We start from the raw sequence: 17,865 nt of genomic DNA, 5'->3' as shown, positions 1-17,865 counted from the left end.
ATCATCCAGGTGATTATTGGTTTCAGAGAAATACATGACAGATATGTTTATGCTTTAAGAACATACGTTGGAACAGTAACTGAAACATTATGTTGATTGAATTAATTATGGAATTGAAGGAATCATAACAGAAAGGAACTAGCAGCTCCCGAAGAAGGGAAAGAATTCCCGAAACGCTTTGAGCAGAACCATCTCATGTTATTTAATACTGGACATTGAATATAAGTTATACAATGAAGGGAATTGTTTTGACTTACGAAATGTTTTCAGATAACGAATGATACATCATTTGAGAAAGTTGTTTTCAAGAATAACGTATTTTATTATTTAAACATTGTTGTTGATGCATTTCTGTATGAACATTATGATATATAAAAAAGCAATATCGCTCAAGTAACAAGATTGGAGTGAAAGAACTTTTGTTTAAACTTATAGAAGAATTTGGTTGTTTATTCAACACACATAGGGTGTGTGAGGGACGGGAGTGTTCCACAGGACTGTGGACACCTGCAGGTCTTTACTATTGTATACCACCTAGGGTTGGTTCATCTCCCTTGCACCCCACTACTAATCTTAAACAATTCACTAATCGTCAGAATATTGAGGTGTGCTCCCGGGTACGAGGGTATCACACCTCAAAGCAAGGCAAGACAAGACACATCCAAACCGGGCTAGCAAAAACCATACCCCAAGGTGGGACGCAAAACAACAAACATGGATTTACCCCAAGGTGATGCGAGAGACACTAGAGCATCAGACAGGCTACCAGAAACCAGACACAAAGGAGCGTACCAGATATTCAACCCTACAGAAGGGTGAGGACGATCACACCCAAGGGCGTTGAAGGGGAACGCAAACCCCAGAGTGGGGTACAAGACACAGAAAAGCAAGAGGGAGTGAGAACAACCCAGTCCCAAAACGGAACATCAGAGATCACCAGCTAAGTGGGCCTGAGAAAGGGGACAACCACCACTAGAGAAAGCTCCACCAAACTCCAAGTTGGCGAACACAGAGAAGCTTCTTGGCACTGAATTGAGAGTGGGACCATGACCAAGGCTGGTTCATTAACCAAAGACTAATACAATGTTTTCTGTGAATTATAACATGGAAGAGACTAACCAGAGACTATGATACCTCCCGTAGACGGAGAAGAGAAGAGGAGATACTAGTACTAGAGACTGGAACTCTAACAAGGGTCCAGTGGCTGTATTACTCGTGACTAAGCAGGATCACAAGGGGGTCAGAAGTCAGTCACCATTCTTTGGTTGGGGGAAGAGGTTTTCCTGTGTTTATGTTACATTTGTCTTGTGTTTAAAATTGGTAGGGACAGGATCCACACTAGAGTAGGTTTTCCAGATGACAGACTTAGTTTGCTTTAGAGGACATCATGACAAGCACCCTTTAGACTTTAGGACAGGGCTTTGCACGTCGGGAACAGAGTAGGTTTTCGAAGTAGTAAAGAGTGTCCTTCTCCTGATTCCGTTTAATGTAAACTTTGTAACATTTTAGGCTGATATTTGGACTTCCCAGCATTAGCAAACAATTATTGCCATCTCCAGAAAAATATGGAGTGCAAACACTGCTGGGTACAAATGCACTTTAAGCACAGCAGGGAGAGCTAAATTCCAATATTGATATGATATATTTTATTTGTATCGCGCTCATACACAAGTGTTTCAGAACACGATACAAATATTCATCTTGGTTATACAAGAGGAGTCACCCACAGGGCATTTCAGGGCAAGCAAGTGGGGTACATGAGGGATCAATGATCCTTCGGTGTCCTGGAGCCAGCATAGATCACGAAGCCTGTCTGACTTCAAAATTATGGCTCTTGCAAGATCTTGTGTAGTGTCCAGGGAAGTCGTCAGCCATGTTGGTAGTCTGCTTCGGCATGCAGTGAAGCACAACCATGCAGAGGGACATGCTCAAGCCCGCGGGGCCAAATACAAGCAAAAAAGGAAGTACGCTGAGACAGCTGATGCCAGGGAGCAAGCAGCTTGTTAATCCATGACCACTTGTTCTGCAGCAGCTCCCATTTTAGTGGAAGAGGGCTAGCTGGAAACAGATGATCACCACTGAGGTAGCTGTGACATTCATTCTGAGGAGATGCTAGAGCATTAGCAGTGACAGAAGAGTAGATGAGCATTGCAGCACATCAGACAAGAGGCACACCTGTCAAGCCAATCCCTGCCTTTGAAGGAGGAATGTGATCTTTTTGAACAATACAGAACTACAGATTCTGAAGGGCTGTCCATAATAAAGCATTCAAAAATCTACTCCCAAAAAGGTGTGGTAGGACATCGACAAACCAATATTGCCTTGCCTTATTTTCAAATGCTATCCATAAGTGGTCTTTGAAAGGGACTTCCCCACCCATGGCCAAAGTAGACTTCTTAGCCTGTAGCCTCATGGTGCAGATTTCCATTCCCTTAGGGAATGCCTATTTCTCTGATGTGGCTAAGAAGGTAGAAACAGCAGTAAAAAGAATAATCTTTGCAAAAAACCTTGTAATCCACACGATGTTGCATAGACCCTCTTGAGGGATTATAATCAACGTTATGGTTCGGTACAGACAATGTATGTTAACCATTACTGGCCAACATGCAGCAGCAACCATTTTTGTTGTCAAATGTCCCTTTTGATAAGTTGTGTGTTTTGGCAGCAAGAGTTGGATCCTCTTTATCAGTGAAGAGACAGGTATTGATGCAGCCTTGGATGTTATTTTTACTGCTGGCATTTGAGGGAGCAAAGTTGTTCATCTCACAAATGCGTAACCTGATGAAGTCGGAAGAAGACCAAAAGACTAACAGATCAAACACCCAATCTGGCATTCCTTTCAGCTTAAAAAGCCAGTGGATTCCATTCCTCTGCAGCAGTTAAGGCGACTGGTTTGTGGAAGGTCCTGTAGCTGGATGGGCTCTTTCTCAAATCATTCCTTGACTCTAGCCAAAAAGCCATACTCACCCCTGCACCAACTCCAACCCCAGTGATGACTACAAGTCCAAATGAGAGGAACAAGCACCAGTGGCCAACCCTGTTGCTCTGTATTTTCAACAATTGAAGGCCACTGCCACAGATCAATGGGCCCTGTATATAGTAAAAATATAAAAGATAATGGAGTTACGTTTGCTGGCTCTACTAGCACAGAAGTTGTTTGTTTCAGTATACCATTCGGAGTGGGGGAATGGGACATATTAAATTATATTTTTTGGTGTAGAAATCTTTGATAATTTCAGACCAGTGTTTAACCAAACAATATGTTGTTCATCTACCATTCAAGATGGTCTCATTTCAAGCCATAATTAGAACAATTCATCCTAGACTTGCGGACATCAGTGAACCTAAACAATGCATATTTGCACGTACCAGTATTTTCCATGCATTGTAGACTCCTGTGTTTCTCCTACAAGGCCAATAATTTCAGTTTGCCATTCTCCCATTCCGGCTGAAATCGGCACCTCCAGTCTCGACCAAATTCATGGCTCGATTGGCAGGTTCACTGCATTTATGCATTTTCGAAATCTAGGTGATTGGCTAATAGTTTTATCTTCTCTCTGTGACCCAAACAGATGTCAAAGTCTTCAACAACATAGTTTTTTTCTGAACATGGATAAGTGCTATCTGTAGACCTATCAGACGTTCATCAGAGCTATTTTTTCAACCTTAGAATGAAAGAGACTTCCTTACAGACGAGAGGATATTCAAACTGCAATAGAGACTGCCATCACTGCTCTCCAAAATAGGCTCCGCTGCCAAGAAGTGGTTGCAGGATCAGAGACAAACGGCACCTCCGACGCACAGGGTTTCATGGGCTCACCTCCATTTATAGCCTCTTGTTCATCACCTCCTCAGTTGTTGTTAGCAATAAAGAGAGAACACGATTCCTATATCTCTCTCGGGCAAAGTCTTCAGTGGCGGCTCTTTCACACTGTTTCTGACTCTAAGGGGACCCTCCTCCTTTCAAGGTGGTGACCACTGATGAAAGTTATGCAGGGTCGGAGGGTGACTTTGGAGGCCACAAACCTTGGAGGCTGAATGCCATGTACAGTGGCCTATGGTCCCATTATGATGATATAGTGGCACAATTTCTATTGCAAGCTGATTCACTGGGCAGGCAACATGGATGATTCCCATGCTCAATGGAGTATGACCATAGGCCATGGCTGCAAGTTCTGGAAAGTGTCCCAGGGTCCCCCAATGTGGGTATAGTAGTCTACGGGCCAGGCCATAGGCCAAGCACGATGCCTACTGTTGATTGCTATGTGGGCATGCAACATGCCTGTAAACTCATGTCCGAGTTTGTGCCACCATGGGCCATGGCAACAAGCAGTGGCGGTGTCCTACAATCCCATTGTGGTATAGTGGGCACCACACAAGGCTCCCAGCCAGGTCCAGTGGCTATTGTGTGTAGCTTGGTGGGGTATGGCATGGCCGAACCTCATGCTCCAGGCAATTCAGCCATAACATTCATCCCCAGCACGGCTTTTCCAAGGGTCAAACAACGAGTGCTTTAAAAAATGTTGCTTAAAGAAATACTATAGTTAATTTTTTAATGTTAAAGAGACAATTTTACTAACTAACATACCGTGTTGGAACAGTATGAAACATCTTCAGTTATCAAAACAGTTTAAATTAATTGAAAAAACTTTGTTTCAGTTAGGGTGGCCTGCCCAATCTCTACCATGGGTTGCTTTTTGCGGCCTGCAACATGGCTGAAGACCAAGACATTGAGAGTGACCTAAGTTGCTATTATCAGGGTATTGTGAACACAGGACAGGTCCAGAGGCAATTGTGGGTGGCTGGGTGGGGCCTGCGGAACAGCCAAACCTCATGCCCCAGGAAATTCAACATTCCCAGCATGAGCTACTCAAAGTAACACACATCAATATGTGCTGCCAATATTATGTTTGTTAAAGGAGGGTTATAGTTCTTCCATATATGTTAAAAGAGGAATTATTAATAAATTACTTATAGCATTGGGACCTCATGAAACATTTAATTCATGAAAACTGTAATAAAGCCACTTCTTACGCTTTCTTGAAGGTTCTTTAAGTTAAGCATTATTGTAGTTTACTTCAAGTTGTTATGAGTGAACCACTGAGTCCCATCACCCAGGCTGACAAGTCCCCAACTGACTCAAACTGGAACCTTCACATGAACTTGCATCCAAACATTCCACAATGACATACCAACATTCTCTCAGGCCACCCACACACAGCAAGCACTATACAACACATCTCCTCCCGTTACAAAATGAACAAAGTTAAACACACAAACACACTCCAGACTGGAGACCTCATTCACACTACTCTCATACCTCTCCTGACTGATGCCCCCAACCAGACTTAGCAACTTCCTACAGATGTGGCAACAAACCCCATGCACTATAGATTTATGTAAAACCCCTTGTAACATGAGCAATACGCCTCCCGCCCATTCCTGCCACAAATCAGCATCTAGCGTACCATACTAGAGTACAAACCTGCCACCTTAATGGACTACAATCTATGTTCCTCCGCAATCAGTAACAAACCTACCACCTTCCATCCATCCCTGCCACAGACGGACCTACAGGCTGCCACCCCAGAGCACTACCAAGCCTCCGGAAAGACCAATACATTGCCACATCTGAATAACCACCAAACTGTACTAACAAATGAATAAATATCAAATCCTGTGGGGCAGATATCTTACACAAAGACAAACACACCAACCCTCACACACACACTCACACATCGACTCAGCCAAAAGGGCGCACACACAGCCAACACTGTGATATATCCCACCGACACCCTACTTCAAGATGCTGGGCAGGCATCATTGAAACCATCACACATCACTAATGATCACCATCCTGCACCCAATTTGCAGATTAAACGAGTCGTACATTGATCACACTGCACCTACATAGCAAAAGTGCAGTATTAAGATGAAAAAATAAATGCAACAGAATACAACAAAACTCAACTCATTCCATTGAATCCCAACTTAACATTACACCTTCCGCTTCGACGCACGCAAATTAGTCGGAGTGCGTCCCCTACCAGACCCTAACCACTCTAAATTGAGCATGTGAGACATCCACCCCTTATATAATGAGTCAATCCCTGGTGATCATAGAACAAAATCACCATCCTAACACCAAAATACCCACCATTATTATTATGTCCATACTAACAAGTATCGTAACTATATTCATTATCAAATGGAAGGCGCTACCTTCCATACTCGTGCGACACACACACCTTTTCCTCAAACACATACTTTTCACATATCCGAGGGTGCGACCCCAAATTCACGTGGAACTCCTACCCACATATTTCACATTCTGCTTTGCCTGAAACGCGTAACTTACCAACACTAACTTCATCTCACTTCACTCAAATCTGGAGGCGCTACCATCCACTCACAGTTTGATTTCTTCTAATCGGAAGGCGCGACCCCCAAACATTATCAGGTCCGCATTTGTTTTGCAATATTTTTGCAATAACATTGCCTAACACAAGCTTCAAAATTAACTTCCAACCTCATTTGGCACGACACTGTCTCAATTTCCATAAGTGACCTTATCCCTAAAAGTCCTTAGGTGCTTCGCACCTCCAACCCTGCAAATTCCTCAAAATGTTACTTCTAATACACATCACAAACCCTGCATATCACACTAAATGACTTTATTCCCTAAAAGTCCTTAGGTGCGCTGCACCTGTAACCTAAAATTACTCAATAAAAAATTAACTCTAACTTTAATCTTGGCTCCTCACACGTTCTGGCACTTCACTTGCCATTAACAAAACTAATAAATTTGTTCCCTATAAGTCCGTAGGTGCTTAACGCCTGTAAACCTGCAATACCTCAAAACGGTTAGTCTAGGCTTACTTTCACACGTCCACCACACAGAGCACTTCAGCCACTCACCATACCACCTTATCTAGGAATTACTCATACTCTTAAAATCCTTAACTGTTCTTAAACGCACTAACAAGAAATGCATTTAATCACTAATCTGCAAATCCAAATGGGATTAGATTCTGACCAATCTGTACTGGCATATCATGCATCTCTTACCTTATTATTACAACATCTAACATCTTAGATAGAGCTATAGACAAAACGTTGCCAATAACGTACTTCGCTACACGTGCAATCCACATTTAAAACATTTTTATAATGTTTCACTATTCCAACGTACCACTTGCAACAAGCTTCAAAATAAATGACTTTATCCAATAATATTTGGATGAAAGGATACGTGGCATCACTTTAACCAGTACCATCACAAACCAAATCTTCCTCTTCGCGAGCCGTCTTGGATCTGTCCCACGCTGGCTGTACACCTCATCGCTTTCCGCGACGCTGCCCAACAAAGCATTCCTTCTTCACGTGTGCTTGTCCTCACTTTTCACCTTCGTCTTGCGTTGCCCGCTGCACCCGCCAACAAGGGAACCCACACCATCCGTAACACATGTTCGGCACGGTACCTGCTACAGCTCCTCCTGCTTGTAGCTCCCGGACAGACTACAATACTAGACACAGAATGCCTTGTCCTTGACATCCTCCGCGTAATACAAATGCTTGTACATTGTAAGTGCCCCAGAAAAAAAATCTGCTTTTACTTTCAAAGTTTGGTGGTTGTCTTCTGACTACTTTTCCATTGGCAGTCAGTGCTAAACACAAAAACGTTGTGCAGCTTTCCGTAGGCTCTATAACGCCTCCGACGTAATTCTGTCCCTCATGTCTTTACCGAAGACAGGTCACTCATCCACAGCATCATCGCACCGAAAGATTGCTTCCTGCTCACGTTGTCCGAACGCAGTCGGGTGCTTTACTCTCGAGACGCTCCTTCCCTTTATAACATTAAGCATTATTTGCAGATTACGCATACACCGGGTGACTAACTCTTGCACCGTCTTGAACAATGGTCGGCATTCGACCGGATCACCAACTCCCCACACGCCCTTCATGACGTCCTTAGTCCTACACTGGGCACCGGGCCGTCAAGAGCTCCGCTGCTCCAACTGTCATACCAGCACCAACAGGCACACCTCCTCGAGGCATACGCTACATAAGTGCTTTTTCTAATTGAAAAAAACAATGTTTATTGCAGCTCCCCTTGCGCCTCACAAAAGAAAATGTCTTCAAACTCCAATCTAATCAACTACGCTGCATCTTTAAACGCTACTATCAATCTCTTAGGCTGATTGAAATGCATCGTTAATGTCCTTAGTGCCAAATGTCCTGACTGCCTACGAGGCTTTTGGTTGACATCCTAGGCTGGCACACAGATCCAGCACTGGCATGTTTTTTCCTTTGGTACTTGGTCTGGGGTTTCTTTACTTCTCACCCCCTGAATGCAGCACTGGGACTTGTCTCCCCCTTCCTTTACCCTGGGGTTTGTCCTCCACCTTCCTTTTTTTCCCCTGGGTGATGCGCTCAAATTACACACTGGGTACTGCGCTGACCTGCCCCTTCTTACTGCCCTGGGTGATGGAACTTACTTCTGTTTGGGGGCAGTGGTTCCTCTTCTCTTCTGCTACTCCCCCCTCAGCAGAATGCTTCTTCCTCAGGTTCAGTTTCCTTGTCTCCAGTGTAATAAAGCCAATTCTTACGCTTTCTTGTAGGTTCCTTAAGTTAAGCTTTATTGTAGTTTACTTCAAGTTGTTATGAGCGAACCACTGGGACCCATCACCCAAGCTGACAAGACCCCAACTGACTCAAACTGAAAATAAACAAACAAACAAACTGGAACCTCCACATGAACTTGCATCCAAACATTCCACAATGACATACCAACATTCTCTCAGGCCACCCACACACACCAAACACTATACAACAAAACCTTTGAAATTCAATGAAAAAACTTTTTAAACACACTTTATTGTTCAGTTGCCCCGATAAAAATCTGGGAAATTCTGTGGAAAAAAACTTTAAAGGTTTGTTATGGTTGCAGTGCAAAATAGAAAAACTAAAGAAATTTGGCAGTTATGGTAAGCTGTGTAACCATAACTCACCCCCACCCCATGCATGTTTGTGTGTGTGTGTGTGTATGTAGACGGGTAGTTAGGAGGCATGGGGGACCCTGTAAGAGAGTCTATCAGGCCTTTTTAAATGAGTCAGTGTGATAAATGAAGCAATAAAATGGCTTCCATTTAACATGACGCCTCTTTTGGCAGAACTGACGAGATGTATCATGAGAACACTTGGTTGTATGCCACCATGAGATATTTATGCAGGTGCACAAAGAATCGATTCATATAGGATCTGCCTCGATTTTGCTCAAGACCAGGGGGCTTCCATAGGAATCTATTTTAAACTCCACATGCAAAACACATTTGTAGGTGGCGTTTAAATTTCCATGAGTCAGAGTGGATAACGGAAGGAGTAAAAGCAAGTTTGTCTAATTTTTACTCAGGGATGTCATTTGGGAGTTGCTAGGGATCACAACTGTAACCCCTGCCACTGCCTTTGCGGCCCTGGCTATGGGGGAGTGTTCGAATTTTGAAAAAAACGATGTCTTTTTTAAGTCACTCTGACTTCAGAAATAATGTATGTCCATTTTGGTTTTCCGTAACGGAAATACATTGTTTTTTAAATCAATCAGAATGAAATACAAGCCCCGCCTCCCTCCCAGGATATGGAACCCTCCAGTTCCTGTGCTCTTCTGAGCATTATAGGGACAAGAGCTGGTTCCTTGTGTGCGTGCTGAAGCATGGGAGCCAGAGGCATGCCTGCAGAGGATTCGAGAAAGGTACATTTATTTTTTAAGTGTAAAGGTATGTGTGTGTGAGTGTGTGTGTGTGTGTGTGTATATCATGTAATGTGTGTGAATGCATGCATGGTGTATGGGTAGGTGGGGGTCCGTGTGAGTGAATGGTGAATGGGTGCATGTGTAAATGAGCAAGATAATGTGTGGGCTTGTGTTAAATGGCTGGATTACTTACTGATCATCTTCATTACTCCTGGTCCCACTTTTCCTCATCCCAGTACTTGCCTATGAAGCACTGTGTCTCATGCATACATACTGGGACAAGGAAGAGGGTCATGGAGGCAATGCTGGGATGGGGAGCTGATTTTGGGTGTTTTTAGGAGAATGGGAGGGAGAGGGAATGTGTGAGAAGGGTGGGGCAGGAGAGGTCTACACTCATACATAATGGTCATCAATGATAAAGCAGGCATGACATGTAGTAGTAGGTAGACTGGCATTTTGGTACAGCCAGTCTAGTCACTTATCACTGTGGCATTACATTTGTATTGGACATCTATAATACAGTAAGCATGCCAAGTGCTATTACCTGTCTAGGCTGGCATTTGGGTGCTGCCAGTATAGCCATTTCTTACTGTGTCATGGCATATTGTCTAGGCATATATAACTAAGTAAGCATTATAAGTGTTATTACATGGCTAGACTAGCATTTGGGTGCAGCTAGTCTAGCCATTTTTCATTTTGGCTTGACATTTTGTACTGGGCATTTCTGATAAAGCAATCATGATAAGTGTTATTACCTGGCTAGACTTGGCTTTGGGTGCAGCCAGTCTAGCCTTTCCTTACTGCGGCATTGGTATATTATTCTGGGTATCTATGATAAAGTAAGCATGATAAGTGTTATTATGTGGTTAGACTGCCATTTTGGTGCAGCCCATATAGGTATGTCTTATGTGACATGCCATGTTTTACTGTGCATCATCAAGGCTACAGCAAACATGATAAGTGTTATTACATGGCTGGCCTACACGGCGCAGCCAGTTTTGACATGTTTTCTTATTGTGGCATAGCCTTTTTAATAGCAAAGCAGTAAGTTAGCTTGGCTTGTTGAGCGCTCACTGCTGAGATCTATGTGTGATCTGCAAGTTCGAATCCCGGCCAGGCCAACTGAGACTTTCATTCTTCCGAGGTTGATAAATGAGTACCAACTTCGATTGGGATGATACTTGTTTGTAAATATGTGCTATGTATAGTGCTTTGGCGAAAGCACTATATAAATAACTAATCATTATCATGGATCAAAGCATTAAAGCTCATGTGCACTGTTGGTGACTTGCATCTATTGGATTTTTGGATACTGTAATATCACTGCAACCGGCAATGTAGGGGCTCTACTTATCATATAATGACAATACATGGCATGAATCTATATTTGGCATAATATGGAATTAACTGGCCATACAATGCTGAAGTGGCATATATATGGCAGTGCCTCAGCCTATGTTGATTGTATTGGGTCTAACCATATAATATCATGACCCCATCCATGGCACATGAAGGCAGCACCCTTGTTAAAATGTGATTAGTATCTAAAATATTGTAGTCTGCTTTAGTATCTATTTGGTATTTTAAAAATTGTACCTTTATGTACTTTATTTTATGCCTGCAAGCCACTTCCGGAGATGGCATTAGGGTTAAGGAGGAACTGTTGCCATACGGGTCAAAGGTCATTTGACAACACTTCCTGTGATGTCATCAGGCATGTGGTGTCACTTCCACTACCCCTGGCATTTTGGTGAATCAACGTCCCTGCTTTCACTCTTTCCTTGTCCACTCTGCCTCGTGGCCATTTCATATTACATGCAAGGGACCCCCATAGGATGTACTTGCTAATGTTGGTGGTCCTCTGTGTGCAATTTAAGATTTATTTGAAATAAATGAAAGTGCATGTAAGAATGTAGAACCTCACAGGACATGCATTGCTGAATTTTAGATCGGCAGATTATGAATAAGGCTGGATTCATTGACTACCTGAATATTAAAATGCAGAAGGATTTTCAAGAGATCGACTTTAGATATGTATGAGTCAAATTTCAGTGGCGATAATTTGCCTATGTAAAATATGACATGCTTTATGCTATATGAAAACCAGAAAAATTAATTATTTATAGGAGGTTATGTGATGCTGCTAGTTGTACATTCCTGACTTTTTTTCAAATTGGTGAAGAAGTTATTGCTTGAAAGAAGTCAATTTTATAAGTCCTCAGAGTGTAAATGTAAGGCATAAAATCAAAGCATAAGCAGTGTACGCCTTACTTTTAACATCCAGAGGATTTTGATTCCATTTATTTGCAGAGTAGGGGCACGGAACAAGATATTTGTTTCCACTGTGCATTATGTGGGTATAGTGAAAGCAGGCGAAGTCCAGTGGCAACTGTGTATGGCTTGGTGTGGCCTGGGGCATAGCCGAAACCATGCCCCAGGAAATTCAGCCATGACCTGCATTCCCAGCACATGATAATTAAAAGAGACAGACATCAATATACGCTGCCACATGATTTTACAACAGCATGATACTTTCATGCTGGTGTAAAACCACTGGTTTCAAATGGAATCTGCCTGTTTTTTGCCCTGCTAAGTGTTGTCTGCCATGCGTATATGGCAGGCACATTTGCCAAACGGACTGCAAACAAAAGGCGTGAAGGCGATTTCGTCAAACAAAAGAGGTGATGGCTGAAAGGTTTAGAATTAATATTAACCTCTGGCATTGCTCTGGGCAACCCTCCAGACCATCGTTCTTCGCCTGCCAAGCCATTACAAAAGGGGAAAGACCCTATGCAAATCAGGCTTGGTCCCACCCCAAAAGGGGCCGTCCACTTCAAACTGTTTGATCACATCCCTTCTGCACGAGAGCACAAGCATCCCCAGACATCTTTCGGCCATGCGGGACCTTATCAGTGAGGAGTAGCTTTGGTCTCTAGGCTCAGCAGGCATGGGACCCACGTCTGAGCATACCCGTCCCACTCGGGGTGACTATAGCAAAACAAAAGAGGTGATGGCTGAAAGGTTTAGAATGAATATTAACCTCTGGCATTGCTCTGGGCAACCCTCCAGACCATCGTTCTTCGCCTGCCAAGCCATTACAAAAGGGGAAAGACCCTATGCAAATCAGGCTTGGTCCCACCCCAAAAGAGGCCGTCCACTTCAAACTGTTTGATCACATCCCTTCTGCACGAGAGCACAAGCATCCCCAGACATCTTTCGGCCATGCTGGACCTCATCAGTGAGGAGTAGCTTTGGTCTCTAGGCTCAGCAGGCATGGGACCCACGTCTGAGCATACCCGTCCCACTCGGGGTGACTATAGCAAAACAAAAGAGGTGATGGCTGGGAGGTTTAGACTTCATCTTAAACTTTGGCATTGCTCTGGGCAACCCTCCACACCATGGCCCGTCACCTGCAAAGCCATTACAAAAGGGGAAAGACCATATGCAAATCATGCTTGGCCCCACCCCAAAATGAGCAGTCCAGCCCAAACTGTTTTGTCACATCCCTTCTGCATGAGACCACAAGCATCCCAAGACATATTTCAGCCTTTCTGGGCCTCATCATGGAGGAGTAGCTTGGGTTTCTAGGTCCAGCAGGCATGGGAACCAGGTACAAGCAAGATGTATTGCTTGTACGATTCCACTATGTGTCCCAGCTCATTTTAGTGCACTTCCAAGGCATAGGGGAGGCACAAAGCATAGTTTGCATATCCACTTTTCTTTCCTCCTCTGTCTTGGAAGAGCACCAGCTTTCAGGCCTGCGTGACATTTGCATGGAATCGTAAAACCAATGGATTCCAATGGAATACACTTTTGCATTTGCATCTGCTAATGAACAAGTGGCTTCTACAGGAAACCATTAATAAACGCTGCCTGAAAAGTGTAAATTGAAAGTCAAGTTTCTTGTTTTGACAAACAGAAGAGTTAAGGCGATTTTGCCTGGTTTTACTCTTCACAATTAGACTCTGCCTAGCAAATGTTCAAAATGTCATGCGGGGGACCAAACAGCACATAAGTGCTAACATTAGTTACCTGCATGCAATTTACATTTTCTTTAAAATGTCCCCCCTCTGGAATCCACGTCCATTTAACACTTGCTTGAGCAAGTGGATTCCATAGAAATACATTAGTAATCACTGCCTGAAAAAGCATAATTTGCAGGCGCTGTTTAATTTATTATAATGCGGAGAGTAAAACTGAAGAGTAACCGCGATTTCGCCTATTTTTACTCTTCAGTTTTCCACTCAGTCTTGTAAATGTTTAAAATTGCATGCAGGGGACCCAATAGCAGGTAATTGCTAATGTTAGCAGCCACCCCCACTCACAATCAATTAACACTTGTTGCACAATAACCCTCGAAAAGGGAAGTAACATCATATTTAAACACTTACGATAATACATTTTGTTGACCTTGAACTAAAAGTGATTGCTTTTAATTGAAGAAAACCATGGCAGTGTCATGTACTAGGGCTAACGGTTATGATCAACAACTTCTTAGGCCCTTACAAATGTATGATTTAAACAGCGCAGTCAAGGTGGCGATAATTACCCCATTTCTTCTGATTCAGACACAATTCTCAATTTTTTTATCTGAACATCACACCAAAATTCCTGAAAACTAGGTTTGGTAGAGAGACTTCCCCCTGCCCCCCAAGTAATGAAAGGTAATGTCTTACTTCTCCTGGAAGATGTGCAGCCGGGACACTGCTTCTTCAGGTCTCACCCCAGGAGCAGCTGGGCCTTGCGTGTCAAAACTGTTGCGAAACTGAATGACTTCCACCACAAAACTCTATGAAATAAATAAAAAGGTTACATCATCGCAGATTGACCCATGGCAATCTACTTTATCAAAAATATGGGGCTATATTACAGAACAAACATGTACATCTGAGAGAAGTGAGCTGTGCCTCCTGTATCTCCCCGCACCCCCCAAGCAGATATTCGTTGAGTCGTGGCATGGCTACCAAAATTATAGCAAAGTCAAGACCTTCACAAAGAAACTCTTAACCTGGATCCTGCCTTTGCCTTTATCTTAACACTGATTCTCATAACAATACTGATGGAGCAGGGGTCTGAGCATGATCCTATGCAAATGCACACTGCTTGACAAAACCAACTGAAAGTGTCCACCAGCAGGACATCCCTACTAATGCACACCTCTGAATGGCCCTGGGTGGTAACCATTGCTACAGCATGGCAGATACTAACTTATGTAAGTTAGACATTTTAGGACATCAGCCATAAGGGGCCAATTTACAAAGATTTGTGTGTGTATTTGCAGTCACAAAAAGCGCAGTTGAAGTGAATGATTCATTAGGGAAATGCTCATGGAGATGCTTGCAAAGTGGGTGCGCAGATTGCAGTGCATGTACATGCACTGCTCATGCAGCCATGTATGGAACGCAAAGGGCAGGGTATATACCTTAGACCTAATTTGCAGAGTAAAAATCGTTGTGGATAGAGCAGTGGCCATGAACAAGTAATGTAAACAAGGGACAGCTGCAAATGGAGGTAGAACATGTTGAGTCACAAAAACGAGCCATATCACTTGCTCATTTTCTCCCAGGTCACAATATTAACGTCAAGATTTCACGAGACACATGAACAATATATGAAACAAGACTTATTGAAATGCTACGAGAGAGTAGGTAAATTAAGTGTGCCAGAAGAACCTTTGGAGAAGTCTAGAGGGCACTGAGTATCTTACTACCAATGTGGTGGCCAGATGGAATTGTCCACAATGGGCTATTACAACCTGTCCACCCATTTTGGAGTACGCTCTAAATGAGGCATCCCTAACCCGTAGTTGTGCAGCTAATACACATTCCAGAATGTACCCACACTGCCTTAGCTAGCTGGAGTCTTAAGCCCCACCTCACCCTTACTATTTCCTGATTTGTTCTGTCGTGGAAGAGAAAGTGACAAGGTTTCTCTGACGGCAGGTGGGATTATCGAAGATCTCCAGCGTTGTCTAGTATTGAAGAGGGTCTATCTCCGTCAGAAGCCAGCTGGCTACCCGTGGGCCATGGGCTACTTCAGACCTTAGACAATACTCTGTGTTGGGATTAATCTGCGGGACCTCTAAGAGCAACTGTTTATGTTTTCCTTCGGAGGGGAGGTAGGGGAAGGTGGCTTATTTATGATGGATCACACATGCATTCCTCTCAAGAGGCTCTTCTTAAGTTCCTATGCATTCACTTTAGTTGTTATGATATCTTGTTTTTTTCCAAACATAACTTTTCCTTGAATGCCGAGATTGCTCCTTAAGGGTCCAAATTCATAGGCCCTGATTCATGGAATGATTTGCGTGTAAAACTGGGATTAGCATGCCATTCTGCTCACAAATCCCTGTTTGGGGAATAGGGATTTGTGGGCAGATTGGCACGCAAATCCCGTTTTACACGCAAATAATTCCATGAATCAGGGTCATATAGTCTGCAATCCTCAGCAATGTAATCATGCTGTTGGCTTCCAGGGATAGATAGCTCAACCGCAGCATGCTCGCCTTGAGAACAGGACAATCCTGTGTATTAAGGCTTTTTTACCCCAGTTTGCCTGACTTGACCCCTCATCCTCCTGAGATTGATAACAAGTCTGACAGCTGACATGGGAAAGCCATCAGTTATGGATGTGTGCCCTGGCAGAGGCTACTCAGCTCGTGGGTTAATCAAAGGTCGATGAATTCAGTGGATGGCCATTGGATAGTTTCATAGTAACTATTCATCCCCAGGCGGATCTCAGAGCACACCATTGCCATGAGATAATAGTATGGAAGTATATTACCTCTCATTTATAGAATGAAAGAGCATGAGTAGCATGGAACAACAAAGGGATGCCTGGGGGTTTTTTAAACTCCCCCGGGCCACCTGGTTACATGCCAGAGTGCCTGGGCAATATGACACTGTGTTCCGAAGGTGTATACAATTTGATTTGCTGTATAACCTGTTCTAGCTACATTGATGAGGGATGTATGGGTACCGCTTGCTCGTATTCTTCAATTCGTTATTTTCTATTCCGGCTTACAGTTCTCCTATTGACACGGGTATCTCACACACAAGGTCACACACAAGGCAGGAGGCAGACATCTCACACACAAGGTGGGAGCCTGTTTTTCATCAAGGTTTATAGGAAGCTTTAGGATCTGAATGAATGTAATCTTGTTAAGAAGTGATTCAGGGTTTGGTGTTATTTAAATGTTTTCCTTAATCATATCTTTATAACATGAAGGCAGAACTGTCCCATTCCAAGACAGAGGAGACATCAAGGGAAGCTGATTGGTGGAGGGTTCCTTTGTGAGGTGACATGGAACTGTCAAGGTAATTCTAAACTGCCTATCATCCAAGAAGATTCATCAGGCAGGTCACAGTTATCTTAGCATAGGTTAAAAGTTTAATTATTTCAGCAATATTTTGATTAAGAAGCCTTAGAAATTCAGATCTTTGTGGGACATAGTGCAGAGCACTGGTGGGATCAATACATATTTATATATGAAACTACACAGACTGTAAATAGTTACTGTCATTGGAATTTTTGTGCTGACAATAGAGACTTACAAGCAAGTACGTTCTTTGTCGATTACTGACCGACGTCAGTATTGTAATTTCAAAAAAACATACAGGATTGGATTTACCAGGGTTGGTTTTTAAAGTGTCTTATGTTTGGGTGTGAGGTGGCATATTAAATTAGGTGCACGATCTTGAAACGAAGTTGCCTCTACAAGCACATGACGTATGGAAGCTGTGTAACGAGTGAATCAATGTGCATCAAGGAAAACAACTAGGTCACTCGTACTGAGATTATCATCAAGTAAAGGACATTCCGCATACACGCGGTTAGCATTGTAGACCTTCCTTATGCACACAACCATCATCGCCAGCTCAGTACCCTACAGTTACGCAAGTGTATTGCTTACTTCAAGCTTACGGAGCTTCTGTACATTTCAGAACATTAAAAGGACGCAACAAGCAATGACAGGGATTAAAACAGTTTTACACTATAAATAGTTAAAAGGCAAATACATGACAGAACTACCAAAGTCTTTTCACAAAGATTGTCAAATAGAAAAGAAAATTGATATCAATACATATCTATATACCACAGAGTCCAGTTTGAGTGGC

General features: G+C 43.1%; 1 protein-coding gene across 1 annotated transcript in view; it reads right to left on the bottom strand.

The window, feature by feature from the left end:
* The window catches only part of LOC138452855 (uncharacterized), a 1,928,742-nt gene that overhangs the window by 1,091,714 nt on the left and 819,163 nt on the right, over window positions 1–17,865 (bottom strand). The window contains exon 31 of the mRNA XM_069605205.1: window positions 14,425–14,537. Within this exon, the coding sequence (XP_069461306.1) occupies window positions 14,425–14,537 (113 nt within the window). The remainder of the gene's footprint in view (window positions 1–14,424; window positions 14,538–17,865) is intronic.

Source organism: Ambystoma mexicanum, chromosome 4p (genome assembly GCF_040938575.1).
Source record: "Ambystoma mexicanum isolate Mex_15411 chromosome 4p, UKY_AmexF1_1, whole genome shotgun sequence".
NCBI lineage: Eukaryota > Metazoa > Chordata > Amphibia > Caudata > Ambystomatidae > Ambystoma > Ambystoma mexicanum.
Note: the sequence above shows the minus strand (reverse complement) of the source record. Positions and strands in the feature narration are given on the sequence as shown.